This window comes from Crocuta crocuta, unplaced genomic scaffold (genome assembly GCF_008692635.1).
Source record: "Crocuta crocuta isolate KB4526 unplaced genomic scaffold, BGI_CrCroc_1.0 scaffold188, whole genome shotgun sequence".
In the NCBI taxonomy this organism is placed as follows: Eukaryota; Metazoa; Chordata; class Mammalia; order Carnivora; family Hyaenidae; genus Crocuta; species Crocuta crocuta.
In genome coordinates, this window is record NW_027532599.1 from 4,217,698 (window position 1) to 4,231,890 (window position 14,193).

Genomic DNA, 14,193 nt, shown 5'->3' on the forward strand with positions numbered 1-14,193 from the left:
CCCCCCCCCCCCCCACAGGAGGCAGCATCTCAGTCTCTCAGGTGCTCCCGCGTGGGCTTACCCTCCCACTCGTCCCAGGAGTGTCTCAGCTCCACCTCAGAGCCGAGCTCCGCCTGCGGGGGTCGGGCGGCTGTCTGTGGTGGTGGATGCCGAGCAGGCGCAGGTTGAGGCCTGAGGGGGCCGCCAGCAGGGCGACGCCGGGAAGAGCAGCACCCACCGGCCCCGCATGGGTTCAGGCCCGGAAAACTGGCCCGGCCGGTGGCCGGAAGAAGCAGCCTACCATTCTCAGTGAGGGTTTGAGGCCGTTCACGGCTGCGTGCTCCCTTCTCCCATAAAAGACGAGCGGAAGTGATGGAGGCCACGCCCACGATGTGTGACGTCATGCGAGCCTCCATCTTGCTAGCGCACCGCTCCAGAGGGTCTTTGCTCGCTTAGTGAAGCAGGTGGCCGCCTTGGGCAAGACCGTGTGCCCAGGAACGGGGGGGGGGGCAGCCTTGAGGAGCTGCAGGTGGCTTCCAGGAGCGAGTGACCTCCAGTCAGTCACCAGCCAGCAGCTGGGGCCCTCAGGCCGCCAATGGCCTTCAAACAGTTTTGCCAACATTCTCCGCCCATGAGCCTGGGAGTGGACTCGTCCATTCAAGCCACGGTTGTGGACAAGTTGGTGGTGACATCCGAAGCAGACGACACAGGTAAGCCATGCCCAGAGGACTGACCCGCAGAAATGGTAAGATAATACGTGTCTACTGTTTTATGTTGCAGATAAATTTTGGTAATTTTGATGCAACGACTGAAAACTAGTATATATTCTCTGTCTCAAAAATAAATAAACATTGAAAATTAAAAAAAAAAAAGGAGGGCTCCTGGGTGGCCCAGGTCATGATCTCCTGGTCCATGGGTTCGAGCCTCACATCTGGATCTGTGCTGACAGCTCAGAGCCTGGAGCCTGCTTCTGAGTCTGTATCCCCTTTCTGCCCTTGCAGATAAAGATAACTTTCTGAAGAAAGATAACTATCTGCAGAAAGATAACTTTCAGAAGTATTTTGTAATTTATATTCTCGATAGCAGATTTCAGTGAAGGAAAAGAGATTTTTTTTTTTAAACAAGTAATCAACTGATTAGTTTCCATCAAATTACTCTCAAATAGGAGAATCATGGAAAATAAACCTGGGAGAGATGACACATCTTCAGTCCCACAAGGAGAATAAACTGGAAGCAAATATTAATAGCTAACTGACAAATAATGGTTACTTATCCTGGGAAGGAGTTCGTTTCAGAGGCAAGAGAAATTTCTAAATTTCAAGGGAAATTACAAGAGCTATTAGGTAGCCTGTAAGGAATTTTAATGTGGGTTATCAGTTCAAATGTCCATTGTGGCCATGAGGTAATATAAATAAATGAGGTGTGGCAAGAATAAATGCTTATGCAATCATCATGTAAATGGATGCTACTGCTAACTAGGGGTGTGTGCCCTACTGAAAAAGATAGCTTTCTGCAGTTGCCATTTGGGATTGAGTCTGCTCTTGGCTGTTTTTCATCTTTGTAGGAGATTTCAGATGTATGTGTTTGTAAGTATCAAATAATATAGATAATTTTAGAACATATTTAAAAATATGTATCTGGAGGGACAGTTGTTTGTGGCTCCTGGTTTACCACAGGTTGCTTTATAGAATAGTCGATGGAATGCCAGGGAATAGCCAAAGGAAAGTGAGTCACAAAGAAAATCTTCAACCAGAAAAGGAATGATCATTTTCCTTAAGATCAAAGATAGAAGTTTGGAGAAATACTACACCAGGATGACATAAGCACCAAACATGGAGGGATGATGTCGGATCAACAATTTTGCAGTAGCTGAGGCACCTGGGTGGCTCTGCTAAACATCCGACTCTTCATTTTGGCTCAGGTCATGATCTCCTGGCTGTGAGATAGAGTCCTGCCTCCAGGGGCCGCATGAGTGGCTCAGTCAGTTGAGCATCCGACTTCGGCTTAGGTCATGATCACGGTTCCTGAGTTCGAGCCCCACTTGGGACTCTGTGCTGACAGCTCAGAGCCTAGAGCCTGCTTTGGATTCTGTGTGTCCCTCTCTCTCTAACCCTTGCCCACTCACACCCTATCTCCCTCTCTTTCTCTCAAAAGTAAATAAACATTAAAAAAAAAAAAAGAATCTTGCCTCCAGCTCTATGCTGAGCATGGTGCCTGCTTAAGATTTTTTTCCTCTCCCTCTGCCCTTTCCCCCACTGGTGCGCTCTCTCTCTCTCTCTCTCTCTCTCTCTCAAATAATAAATAGATAGATAGATAGATAGATAGATAAACGACTTAAAATTTTATTTGCATTAGGACTTCAGAAAAGGAAAGGCTGCCATTCACCCATTTGGGAAGGATGGGGGAAAGTAAAAACAGTAAGAAGGCATTAGCACTTATATCAACTGCATTTAATTATTTAATCATCTATTTATATTTGCTACCTGCTCTGTCCTATAATATATTGTTAAAGATGGAAAATGTAAAATCAGCCTAATTTATGGTCAACTGTTACTAACTCTGTGGCCTTAGGGTTTACTGCTATTCACATAAAATTGGCCTTAGAGCTAAAAATAACAACTATTAAATTGAAACCAATGAAATAACTGCGTATATAACTGGAGGGATTATAAACAATCTCAGCAGAGATAGGAATACTGGACAAATGTGGGCGGAGTGTGGCGTGAGGTGGAATCATCTAGAAATAGACTCCCTGGCAAATTGCTGTGAAATTTTGATATCCACGTTCTTCCTTCCAGAGTATATTGCCACCATCTCTGCAAACATTTTTGCTGCCCTAAGTTTATTACTATGCAAGAGTCATTTTGAATATGTCAAACAGAATGTAATACAGGTGTAGGACTTTTGACTTTGATCACCGTGCAGATTTGATTAGAAGCATCTGGGTACAGAACTGTAATGTCTTGGAAACAATTTGTTGTCATATATGACCAGACTGTGCTCTAATTTGAGTATGAATGATATGTAAAGTTAGCCGCTATTTGTTGAGTCTCATTACTAGCCACTATTTTAAGACTTTGATGTTGCTTCTGAGGATCACATCTCTAAAATTAGATTTATATTTATGCCAGCTGGAAGTTATTCAAGAATAGATTTCAGAAAGGCAAAGAATATTCAGGAATAGATTTCAGACAGAGAACAGCTGGAATACTGTTGTTCCTACATGGGGTGCCAGGGAACATGTATGGTTGGGTTTCATACAAGTATAGGAGGTGTTCAATGGCAGATGCCTATTTTTTGAATAATACGATGTAGCAGAATGATGTTGATATATTAAGCCTGAACTTTCCTCTACCTTCAAAAGTAGAAAGAGTATTCTAATGACATCTAGCTAACAATAGCCTGAGTTTTTAAGTTTTTAATTGAAGAATAAAATACATTAAAATTATAGAAATCTTACATGGGGAGTTTATTTTTCAGAAGTAAACATGTCTATGCATGTAATCAACCCAGTGATCAAGAACCTGAGGACATTAGTGGCAAAACTCAGGGCATATCCCAGTCCTAGCCACATAATCTCCAAACATAATCACTATCCTAATTTGTAGCATTGTGCATTAGCTCTTACCATTTTTAAAACTTATATAATGAAATTTTACAATTTTTACTTTTTTGTCTGGCTTCTTTCAGGCAATATTATGCGTGTGTTATTTCACCACATTACTGCATTTAACATGTTTTGTTTTTTTCCTTCATATTGTTATATAATATTGTCTTGTGTCCTCATCCCAAAGCATATGTGCTCTACTATTGCAGGAGAGTTGTTCATATCCATTTTGGGACAATAACAAATAATGCTTCAGTAAATGCACATATATATCATTTTGTACATTTTTACTCATATATAATTAATATGTGCCAGGGAGTAGAACCACTGGTTCTGGAAGGTGTATATCATCTAATTTATAAGATACTTCTGTGGAAAGGAGTAAAGGAAACTTGATTTAAAATGGAGTCAGGAAGTCATGTAGGGAGAGATCTTATGCAGGCACCACTTATGTCAATTCACATGACCAGCGGCAAGAAGGAGGAGTTCTACATGCCTCAGTAACAAACAGCAAACTGCCCACTACCGGCAACCAGTGAGAAACTGCCATAAACTCAAACTCTCGTTCTGCTCCAATGAAATGCTAAAAACAACCCTCCATATTTCTCCAAGAACCTAATAAAATCTAGCGTTCTCTTTGTCTCTTTGGACTGGCCTATGGTTTGCCATAGTTTGCTTGTCCTGAATTGCAGTTCCTCTGTTACCCCTGAATAAACTCATCTTTGCTTGATTAGATTACCATTTGTTTTATTTAAGGTTGACATTGCTGAATAGTTTTTCATAATGATTTTACAAATATAGAATCCTACCAGGCTTGGCATAAATATTGCCACCATATCCATAATTTCTTATTTGTTAAGTTTCTTAATTTTAGTAATTTCTGTTAGTGTGGTTTATCATTGGGATTTAAATTCAATTTTCCTGATAGCTCATGAGTTTGAGTAACTTTTTCATGTCTCAAGGATATTTACATATTCTTTTTTCTCAAATGCCAATTTCCCATTGGCTTCATTGCTGATGCTGTAGCTTCATAGATCTCAAAATGTTTGGATTTCCGTGTGAACTTTAGAATGTACTTTCCATATTCCAAAGCAAACCAAAACAAAACAAAATTTTGTGATTTTTGAGAATGACCTCAATCTATAGAGAAATTTTGGGAGAATAAACATTCAGTATTCCAATCCATGAACATGGATAATGAAAGAATTTATGCCTCATTCATATTCTGTATTTTGTAATTTTTGAAGTGAAATGTTTGAACAGTGTTCAATAGGTTTATTTCTAGGTATTGAAGTTTTTTGAGGCTATGGTAAGTGGTTTCATTTATTCATTTCATTTTAAATTATTATTATTTTAAAGTTTATTTTTGAGACATAGAGACAGAGCATGAGCAAAGGAGGGGAGAGAGAGAGGGAGACACAGAGCTTGAAGCAGGCTCCAGGCTCTGAGCTGTCCCCACAGAGCCTGGCCTGATGCAGGGCTCAAAATCACAAACCATGAGATCATGACCTGACCTGAAGTTGGACACGCAACCAACTGAGCCACCGAGGTGCCCCAGTTTTAAATTACTTTAATGATATATTGAGCTACATTTGAATTTTGTATGTTGATATTTCATTCAGCACACTTCATAAATTCAGTTATTGATAACTAATTGTTTTGGGGAGATTATTCTGAAATTTTTATATATACTATCTTGAGTCTGGAAAAATGACATTTTTATTTCTTCCTCTTTAATCTTTGTGCTCTTCATTTCTTAGTCTTGCATTATTGCATTGGATAAGAGTTAGTTTTGAAGAGAATTTTTAAAGATGGACATTTTGTTTCCTTTCCATTCTTAGGGGAGAAACACTACCATTGAGTATATTGAATGCTGACATTTTTGTGGGCAGTAAGCAGAATTCTATAATGGCCCCAAGATTTCTGGCCTCTGATATACATATACATCCCATTTATTTAAAAAAAAAAAAAAGCATCCTAACTTTGTTTTAAACTAGTTTGCTAACAGATTTTATCACTAATGAGTGTTAAATTATATGAAATTAGTTATCTGTACCTTGAGATCATCTTTTTTTTTTTTTCATTTTCTCTTTATGTGATAAATTAAATTATTGTTGCTCTTACATTCTCTTGAAATAAACATGACTTGGTCGTGACACTTACATTATTCTTTTCATATATAGCTAGATTCAGTTTGCTAATATATTGGTTAGGATTTTTCATTTATGATTATGATAGAGGTTGTCTGCTGATTCTCATTTTCTCGATATCCTTGTCAGATTTTAGAACCAAGAATTTGCGGACCTCATAAAACCAAGGGAGAAAGAAATATGTGTATGTGTATAATTTGGCAGAGAAAACATCTGGGATTTGGTAATTTAGAAATATTTAGTTATATATTTATATTTTAGTAGATATGGGACTACTCAGTTTTTCTATTATTTATTCTGGTTGAAATGTTCTTTAGTTTTTGTCTCATCAGCCCATACCTTGTGACAGCCAAACTTTGTGCTCAGCCTCTTAGCCCATTATCAGCTACTTTCTGTTGGAATTTCCAGCTCCCATTTAAATTTGTCAAATGCTTTGAAAGAATTCCTTTCACATTTTCTGTTGAGTTATCAAATAAAAACAAAAATAAAATAAAATTCTGCCTTATGTTAAAAAGTATATTCATTACAGAGAGTTTATCAGTAGTAAATTTAGTTGAAATTGACTATATTTCTATCCTCAACCCATGTTGGCTTGATGTTTGGTTAGCTTGATCAACCAAACCCTTTGGTTGATGTTAAATTGTGGATAAAAGAGTAATTTTATATCTCCCCCCTACTCTGGGTTTGTTCCTTCATTCTGGGAGAAGAGTGACTACCTGGACACATCCTTCACCATTAACTCTGCCACCTAAGCATCTCTACACTTTCTTACTCAAAAGTTGTTTATTCATAAGAGCATTGCTCTCACAGTCAAGGGAACCATAAAATTCCAACTGTGTGCGGTGACAACAGAAGATCAAGTAAATGATGAATAAATCCTAGCAGATTCCAGCATGAATAGATGTCAAGGAACAAGGGTTAGATGTTCACTCTTTGTCAATGCCTTCACGCTATGGAAGATCACAGGATTGCATGGAACCCCTGGGGAGACAAAAGTTAGGCTAAATTGATTGATGAACTTCCTAAATTCTTTAAGATTAAATTCCCACCAACTGACAATTCAAGGATTAAATCGGATTACAGAAAACATTTTAAAAGTTACATTTTTGGACACTTGAGTTAGAGATCTATAACCACACACACGCACATATGTACACACCCAATTTGTTTTTATTATAAATATTGAATATATTTCTGTTCTTCGTGGGGTTCTTTCAGTTAAATCATCATATTTTCATTTCCATTTTAGTACATATAAATCTATATCATTCTTTTGAAATACTTCTAAGTATTTTATAGCATAGATATAATATAATTTATTTAACAGTCACCCGAAAGATGGGTACTAGGAACATTCCCTGTTTTTATTATCACAGACAATATTGTGAGATGCTTAGTAACTGCTCTTTTTATATCTGTAGGAAAAGTGGGATACTGGTCAAAAGGAATATGCATTCATGACTACTAGATAGCCCATTAGATTCAAAAACAACTGATGATTGTTTTCCAGAATTTATTGAGAACATTTTTACTATTTTTTTCTGCAGTCATTAATTAGCTACATGAGTTCTAAACTAAATTATATATGGAGAATATTATTTTTAATTTAAGGTAAAATAAGGGGAGCTGTTTATATTTTTACATACTGTGCTCTGTTTTAGTAGTTAATTTTTCATCTTTTTAAAAAAATTCTTGAGTTCTAAAATTAAGGTTACTAATAAGCCTTTTAATAAATAGAGTTCCCTAATGACAGATTTCTGTTCTCAATAGTCTTTCTTTGCTCCAGGACATATTACTAATTATGTATCTTTTTTTATTTACATCTTTAGCAGCCTAAATAATACTTTCTAAGGAGATTAACTATGAACACCTTGAACAGTAAGTTCTCAGCACAAGCATCTAATTTGACTTTAGTAAAAATTCACATTTTAGTTGCCTATAACTGGTAACTATCTAATGTTTCAAATGCTTCTTCCTGGATCAGTATGAACTCAAGACTATGATAAACTTAAACTTAACTAAATATTTGTAAAATGATGATGTATTTTATGTAAGAATATAGTATAATTTATTTAAAAATTTTTGTTTAATGTTTATTTTTGAGAGAGAGAGAGAGAGAGAGAAACAGAGCATGAGAGGGGAAGGGACAGAGAGAGAAGGAGACAAAATCCAAAGCAGGCTCTAGGCTCTGAGCTATCAGCACAGAGCCCTTATACAAGGGGCTTGAACGCAGGAACCTTGAGATCATGACTTAAGCTGAAGTCAGATGCTTAACTGATGGAGCCACCCAGGTGGTAATTTACCCAAGGGCAATTTCTACTTGTTAACAACTTCACAAGTAAATAGTAGATCAAAAATGAACATCTGTTTATGGTAAAGTGGCTAATAAAAACCCGTGCAGTTAGAATGGAGGAAATATTTTCACATTTCTTCTAGCGTTTTAGTGAAAAGTTTATATGAAATATAACAATTTTCATGAGGATATTTACATGCAGTGTTATAAATGCTTGGTTTGAAATATCTTGCTAGATATTTTTACGTCCTTTTTTTCTGCGTAATCATTCATAATATAATTAAACAATATGAGAACGTTAGTTTTGAGATCTACTCTTAGTATGAATAAAAACAATATTTCAAAAGATAAAATATTATTTGTTTCAGTGCTGTTTAAGGATCACTTCAATAATTATAGTTACTATTACAATGCCAGATAAAGAATGACTTTGTGTTAGGACGAAACAGAGGCTGGTGATCTCAGCAGATACAATTCACCAAGTATTATAAGACATAAACCTGCTCTCATTGAACAATGAGACAATTGAACAATGAACAATTCTTATGAGAATAAGAGTGTATAATAATGATTAATAGTAAATATAGGAAGTGAAAACAAAAGTTCTGACGTCCATACCAACCAGTTTTATATGTTAGTGTCAATTTATTTCTGAATCAGTCAACAAGTAGAGTAGTTTATCTTGTATGAGTGGCAAATTCTCTTAGCTTACGCAGTTGCTATGTACAATTTTATATATGATTTATCAAATATTTAGTACTTGGATTGGAGCCTGAATGGGGAGAAAGCATGGAGACTGTTCAGTATTGAGTCTGAGGAGGTCCTGACTAAGACACCTGAGTAGAATTCCAGATAGGATTATATGCTGAAGTATTTCTTATGTTAATAAATACTGCCTTTGTTTAGTAGAGTAGCTCAGTTTCAGATTGAAAAGAAAATAGAGGGAAGAAAATCTTTGTTATTTTCTGAAGCAAAGCAAAGTGTTTAAAATATGCAAGTTGGATATTGTCTAAAAAAGGGAATTGAAAATTAAACCTAAGTACAGAAAGTGCCAACACCCAAATTTTTAAATGTTAAAAGTGGAATTTCTTGGTTCATTATCACCAGAAAGGACAGGCAGTACAGACAATAAGCCAGAACATGCAAATAGAAGTGTCACAAGGAACTCTTTTCTATGGAAATGGCCACCACAAAATATTTAGCTCATAGATGGAAGATTCTGAAAAAAATTAGTAAGTCAAGGCTACAGACCTGTAGAGAACAAAAACCCGAAGCTATCTTTTTACTCTTTTTCTTTTTCCTTTCTTCAATTTTACCTCATTATCTCTTCACCTTTACAAAAATCACTTTGCAATTCTCTCTGATTTAGAACACTAACTATGTACAGATAAAAACACCAGGACTTGGGAAAACTTAAAGCCTTGAGACTGACAAAATACATGTATAAAAATTAAACTTTAAAAAAAGTAATGAGAATTAGATATCTGACCTATTTTCTAAACTTTCTAACGGGAAAGAAGTTAGCCAAGTGAGTAAGGTTGAGACCTTGAAAAGAAAAATATTTTAATGTTATCCCCTCAATACCTGTGCAGCATCAAGATCATGTGAAAGACCAAATGCTCGGCATGATTAAGAGGGTGATTTTATTCAGCTTTATTGCACAGGAAGAATGCCCTTTAATGAGGAAGACCTCAAAGAAAAGAAGAGGGGCCTGGAGTTTTATAGAGACAGATAAACAAGGGAGTTATCGTTGAGTCTCGGGAGAATCCATGGACAGTAAGTTATATGGAGAAAGGTGGTTCTTTTGAGATTAGCTCTTTCTGAAACACAAAAGTGTGGGAGGAGATGGTCTTAACCATCACAAATATCTAGGAGCACAGAGCCCAAGTGAAATTCTATATCCAGCACTTTATATGACTACTAAATCTCTATTTAACTGCAAAAGTAGCTTTAACTGTATTGTCTATTGGTTTGTTCAATATCCACTGAATAAGGTCCCAAGTGACAAATTTCTTTTAAAAGTCATTTCTAAAAAATAATACTAATTGTACTGAGGAATTGATTTTTTTCTTTTATTATACAATAAAGGTTGTATAAAACCATTATAGTTTTATCTGTACCTAAACTGAGAGCTAAATTGAATGTTCAATTACAGAGACAATATATATATTCCCATGCACGTATATATCTATGACTCATATTTATGATGGCATGTGTGATTTTCTATTATTCCCACAGTGTTATTTATAAACCCTCTCTATTAGCAGTTTTATTGTTTGAACATATTTTTAAGCATCATCCTGATCTTTTTGGAGGGAAGCAACATAGAAGCAGTGCACTTAGCTCAATGACAAAACAGTTCCTTATACTTTTATACCTGTTCAGATGTCAGCAACAAGCAAATACTCACTGAAATGAGAAAAGTAACTTGATTGCCTCCTTTATACCCAGTAACATTTGTATACAGTATCTCATTATCTCTGTGAGATCACATTGCCCTTAGTGTAACTCAAATTGTGGCCTGACTTATTTTTGTAAACTGAAAGAAAGTTTACATCTTTCAGGCCACATCCCAGATTAAAAACAAAACAAAAAAGCCCAAAAAGCTAATCAAAACAAAACCCAGCATCTCTGGGATATGTGGCTTAACAGGTTATCCAGTGGAGTCTTCTAAAACTGAAATTTGAGAAACACTGCTTTATACCATTGTACTGTTCAGGAAAAAGTTCAGAAATACTAAGCAACCAGCCCAATTCCTTGTTGCTAGTGAGTTGCAGAATGCAAGTGGTTATTGAAATCATCAAATCTCCTCCTTTCATCAGAAACTCCTGTATCTCTTTTAAGTCTTCAGATCTAAATACACCAACCTAAATAAATAAACTTGTACCCTCACACTCTCTCCCTCCTTTCACATGGGAAAAAGGATACGGTGTCTTAATCCTAGGCACTGTGTTTATTTTCTTCTATTTTCTCTGAATGAATGTTTTTGATTGTTACTTCTTTTTTTCTCTATTTTTTCTTTATTGTGTATTATCGACATTTAAACATATTTGAGGTTTTCTCATAGGATAAACCCTATCTCACCAATACTGACAGAACTGGGCTATCACTCAGTTGCATAATCCAGAATTTGAGGAGTAATTTTGGATTCCTCATTCCATACTCATTTAATAAATGTACATTAAACTATATGTTCAAGATGTTCTTATAAATCTTTGTGTAATGTTTTTTTCTCTAATTATTCCTAATCTGTTTCCATGTATCACCTTGCCACCATTAAGTTTATTTTTGTTTCAGCATCTAGCATGGAGAAAAAAAGTTAAAATGCATCATCACATTCTTGTCCTAAATTTTTTGAATATCATTCTGTTGACCTTGTGAAGAAGTGAATATTCTTGGAAGACCTTCTGTATTTGGTTTTGACTGCCTTTTTGTAATCAAAATTATCCCCATTTCTTCGTTTTGTCCAACTGTAATGGAATCAATTCTTTAAATTCAGCACGTTCTTTGCCTCTAAATCCTCTCTCAAAATAAAAAAAAAATGTGTTAAATATTGTATTTAGTTCATTAATAGGATGGTGTTTTTACCAGTTTAATAAATAATCCAAAGAACAGATGTACTTATAATTCAGGAATTTCAAAACGACAGTGCAAATAGAGACAATAAAGGATGTTTACATGGAGCTAGATGGAAGTCATTTGAACAGAATGTATTAGATGGAATTTTACACATCTATTGCCAGTAATTATTTTTTACTGCTATAAGATACTTACAAGTTACAGAGTTGTAAAATAGAAAGGAAAGAGTAACATTGAACAACCTTGAAGATTGTGTTGTACAGAGCAAACAGAAGCTAATTTTTTTCCCCTATATCTAGTAGATTATCAACTCCAAAGAGATAGCCTGTCCATTCAAAGAATATTTTCCTAAAAACTCTTAAAGTGTGTTCCTTATAATAGATATAAAATTATTCGTGAAAAATTAGATGATCTCTCCCAAATTTTTACCCACAGTTCACACCTCTCTTTTAAGAATTGAATCATGTGGGGCGCCTGGGTGGCTTAGTCGGTTAAGCGTCCGGCTTTCGCTTACGTCATGATCTTGCGGTTCGTGGGTTCGGGCCCCGCGTCGGGGTCTGTGCTGACTGCCAGCTCAGAGCCTGGAGCCTGTTTCAGCCTGTGACTCCCTCTCTCTCTGACCCTCCCCTGCTCACGCTGTCTCTATCTCTCCTAGAAATTAATAAAAACATTTAAAAAAAAAAAAGAATTGAATCATGTACCTAATTCCTCCAGTAGATAGTCAATGCACATATAGATATATGCAGTATAGCATTATCAAAACTTATGTTTTCATCAAAATAGTTATTTCTTTAATATTCGAGACCTGTTAATGATAATGTGTACTCGTTGAGTTAATGATTCAACAAAGTACCTAGACTCCCAAGATTTAAATCTATGTATCATCCTAGATATAATTCACTGATGTTATTTTTAATTTATAAATGTAATATTGTTTATACTACAGTACCTAGCATTTAATTGGTAACAACTGTGAAATTTCTATATGCTATACATGATTTTGTCATTTTCTGCTTTTCACATCTTATGTCCTTAGAAACCCTATTGACCCATCAGGCCCCATCTCAGTGATCTCTGTGAACCTTGTCTTAGGTCCACCCTAGTCTACTCCACTCTTCACCCCCTTCCACACTAAAGGGAACAGCTTATTTGAACCTTTGTACTACCACAATATTTGGCATTTGGCACATTTTGCTACTATGGTACTTCACATGCTCCACGAGATTTATTTTGATTAAAAGTCTGTTTCCTTTAGTAATCTGTAGGGTTTCAGAAGATAGGAAACTTATACCTTTTGTCTTCAAAACTCAGTTTGCTAACACTACCACAAATCAATACAAGTGAATAATATAATGGTGCAAATAAAGTAATTTCTTATACTTTTTTAAAAAGAGAACTATCTAGATTTACCTTATGTTGGAGGATAAAAGTTTCCTTTACAGGATGATACAGTAGTAGGAAAATAAAAGTTAACTGAAGGTTTTGATGTTTCAAAATTACTTTCAATCTGAAAAACCATAATGATGAAAGAAGAACATACATGGAGTTCAAGGTTGTAATTGGCAACAAACCATGACCAACAGCTTTTTGCTTAAAGAGGATATAGTGAATGTTTTAATCATTACAGAATAAAAGACATCAAAGGAGATTTTATCTTGAAATACTGTTTTCCAGACAGTACAGTCAAATGATTTATTTTTCTTTTTCCACAAAGTAATGTCAAATTGTAGTGTAACAACACAGCACAGAGACACATCTCTGACGGTGAGTGTCACCAAGGTTGTGGACTCAGCTTTAAGAACTGGCTGATGGCTTTGGCACCTCCTAACTCACTTCTCTTAAAGATTGTGGAAAAAGTGAAAAGCATAAACAAATTTTACAGAAAATGAAATATTTTATGAGGCAGATGACAGAATGCATTTGTGTTTTATAAAAAAAAAAACCAAAAGCAAAAACAAAACCATGAAAAACTAGACTTCCTAACAAGTTGGCTTTTCCTAATAGGTCTGACCACTGACTTGCACAAAGTACAGTTTGATGCCTTTTGTTCTCTGTGTTCTTTTCTTCATTATCTTTGCTAGTACAATCAAGTTCTTACTTCAGCCTTCTGAACTTCAGCAGGAGTATGTTTTGTACATTTAGAAATTGATCAGCCTAACTGGCCAGAGATGGAATAAGAAAATGCTGTTTCAAACCACATCAGCATTTTGTGGGGTACATTGTATAAAACATTAGTATCTGTTATATTTCAGTATTTTAGGAAAAAGTTTAGATAAAATTAAACAGGTTCCTTTAAGTTTTTTTTTTTTAGATTACTTAATCTGACGTGCTTTCTAAAAGAGGATAGAGCACGGCTCCACTTTTCAGTCATATTGGATGATGCAACTCCTTTATTAAGAAGCAATTCCACACAAACACTTTATAGAATGCAATAAGAAATAATATTCTATCCATATAATCTTGTTTTGAAAAACAAAACTTTCTCATTTTTTAGTAAACAGTATTGCTGATTTCTTCTCATTGTTTCACCTTGTATACTTTCTGTGTAGAGATTTAAATAGAACTACAAAGAGATACACGATGTG

The 14,193-nt window shown here is 35.6% G+C and overlaps 1 protein-coding gene across 2 annotated transcripts in view; it reads left to right on the top strand.

Annotated features, from left to right (window-relative positions):
- The first annotated feature begins 305 nt into the window (after window positions 1-305).
- Window positions 306-14,193, top strand: part of LOC144244769 (uncharacterized) — a 458,868-nt gene continuing 444,980 nt past the window's right edge. For both annotated transcript variants that reach the window (XR_013339058.1, XM_077780100.1), the window contains exon 1: window positions 306-689. Coding sequence is in view for 1 of the 2 variants with exons in the window: in XM_077780100.1 (XP_077636226.1) it covers window positions 575-689 (115 nt within the window). In the remaining variant the exon portion in view is untranslated. The remainder of the gene's footprint in view (window positions 690-14,193) is intronic.